This window comes from Palaemon carinicauda, chromosome 2 (genome assembly GCF_036898095.1).
Source record: "Palaemon carinicauda isolate YSFRI2023 chromosome 2, ASM3689809v2, whole genome shotgun sequence".
Classification (NCBI taxonomy): Eukaryota; Metazoa; Arthropoda; class Malacostraca; order Decapoda; family Palaemonidae; genus Palaemon; species Palaemon carinicauda.
The window spans coordinates 58,914,075-58,916,695 of NC_090726.1; the positions used below are offsets into that span (position 1 = coordinate 58,914,075).

At 39.7% G+C, this 2,621-nt stretch overlaps 1 protein-coding gene across 1 annotated transcript in view; it reads right to left on the reverse strand.

The window, feature by feature from the left end:
* Positions 1 to 2,304, reverse strand: part of LOC137616815 (uncharacterized) — a 21,910-nt gene extending 19,606 nt beyond the window's left edge. Inside the window, exon 1 of the mRNA XM_068346780.1 lies at positions 2,293 to 2,304. Within this exon, the coding sequence (XP_068202881.1) occupies positions 2,293 to 2,304 (12 nt within the window). The remainder of the gene's footprint in view (positions 1 to 2,292) is intronic.
* Between the last annotated feature and the right edge of the window lie 317 nt (positions 2,305 to 2,621).

The following is a 2,621-nucleotide window of genomic DNA, read 5'->3' on the forward strand; positions in this document are numbered from 1 at the left end:
TTTAGGCATTTGCTATGAGACATTGGTCAGGGTTTAGGCATTTGCTATGAGACATTGGTCAGGGTTTAGGCATTTGCTATGAGACATTGGTCAGATCTTAGGCATTTGCTATGAGACATTGGTCAGGGTTTAGGCATTTGGTATGAGACATTGGTCAGGGTTTAGGCATTTGCTATGAGACATTGGTCAGGGTTTAGGCATTTGCTATGAGACATTGGTCAGGGTTTAGGCATTTGCTATGAGACATTGGTCAGATCTTAGGCATTTGCTATGAGACATTGGTCAGGGTTTAGGCATTTGGTATGAGACATTGGTCAGGGTTTAGGCATTTGCTATGAGACATTGGTCAGATTTTAGGCATTTGCTATGAGACATTGGTCAGATCTTAGGCATTTGCTATGAGACATTGGTCAGGGTTTAGGCATTTGCTATGAGACATTGGTCAGGGTTTAGGCATTTGCTATGAGACATTGGTCAGATTTTAGGCATTTGATATGAGACATTGGTCAGGGTTTAGGCATTTGCTATGAGACATTGGTCAGATCTTAGGCATTTGCTATGAGACATTGGTCAGATTTTAGGCATTTGCTATGAGACATTGGTCAGGGTTTAGGCATTTGCTATGAGACATTGGTCAGGGTTTAGGCATTTGCTATGAGACATTGGTCAGGGTTTAGGCATTTGCTATGAGACATTGGTCAGGGTTTAGGAATTTGCTATGAGACATTGGTCAGATTTTAGGCATTTGCTATGAGACATTGGTCAGATCTTAGGCATTTGCTATGAGACATTGGTCAGGGTTTAGGCATTTGCTATGAGACATTGGTCAGGGTTTAGGCATTTGCTATGAGACATTGGTCAGATCTTAGGCATTTGCTATGAGACATTGGTCAGGGTTTAGGCATTTGCTATGAGACATTGGTCAGGGTTTAGGCATTTGCTATGAGACATTGGTCAGATCTTAGGCATTTGCTATGAGACATTGGTCAGGGTTTAGGCATTTGCTATGAGACATTGGTCAGGGTTTAGGCATTTGCTATGAGACATTGGTCAGATTTTAGGCATTTGATATGAGACATTGGTCAGGGTTTAGGCATTTGCTATGAGACATTGGTCAGATCTTAGGCATTTGCTATGAGACATTGGTCAGGGTTTAGGCATTTGCTATGAGACATTGGTCAGGGTTTAGGCATTTGCTATGAGACATTGGTCAGGGTTTAGGCATTTGCTATGAGACATTGGTCAGGGTTTAGGCATTTGCTATGAGACATTGGTCAGATCTTAGGCATTTGCTATGAGACATTGGTCAGGGTTTAGGCATTTGCTATGAGACATTGGTCAGATTTTAGGCATTTGCTATGAGACATTGGTCAGGGTTTAGGCATTTGCTATGAGACATTGGTCAGGGTTTAGGCATTTGCTATGAGACATTGGTCAGATCTTAGGCATTTGCTATGAGACATTGGTCAGGGTTTAGGCATTTGCTATGAGACATTGGTCAGGGTTTAGGCATTTGCTATGAGACATTGGTCAGGGTTTAGGCATTTGCTATGAGACATTGGTCAGGGTTTAGGCATTTGCTATGAGACATTGGTCAGGGTTTAGGCATTTGCTATGAGACATTGGTCAGGGTTTAGGCATTTGCTATGAGACATTGGTCAGATTTTAGGCATTTGCTATGAGACATTGGTCAGGGTTTAGGCATTTGCTATGAGACATTGGTCAGGGTTTAGGCATTTGCTATGAGACATTGGTCAGGGTTTAGGCATTTGCTATGAGACATTGGTCAGGGTTTAGGCATTTGCTATGAGACATTGGTCAGGGTTTAGGCATTTGCTATGAGACATTGGTCAGGGTTTAGGCATTTGCTATGAGACATTGGTCAGGGTTTATGCATTTGCTATGAGACATTGGTCAGGGTTTAGGCATTTTCTATGAGACATTGGTCAGGGTTTAGGCATTTGCTATGAGACATTGGTCAGGGTTTAGGCATTTGCTATGAGACATTGGTCAGGGTTTAGGCATTTGCTAAGAAATATCAATATATATTTGGTCTGATTTTAGGCATTTACTAAAAGAGATATCTTCATAGATTTGTCAGATTTTAGGCATTTACTAAGAGAGATATCCTTCTAGGGTTGTCAGATTTTAGGCATTTACTAAGAGAGATATCCTTCTAGGGTTGTCAGATTTTAGGCATTTACTAAGAGAGATATCCTTATAGATTTGTCAGATTTTAGGCATTTACTAAGAGAGACATCCTTATAGATTTGTCAGATTTTAGGCACTTACTAAGAGAGACATCCTTCTAGAGTTGTCAGATTTTAGGCATTTACTAAGAGAGATATCCTTATAGATTTGTCAGATTTTAGGCATTTACTAAGAGAGATATCTTTATAGATTTGTCAGATTTTAGGCATTTACTAAGAGAGATATCCTTATAGATTTGTCAGATTTTAGGCATTTACTAAGACAGATATTCTTCTAGAGTTGTCAGATTTTAGGCATTTACTAAGAGAGATATCCTTAAAGATTTGTCAGATTTTAGGCATTTACTAAGAGAGATATCCTTATAGATTTGTCAGATTTTAGGCATTTACTAAGAGAGATATCCTTATAGA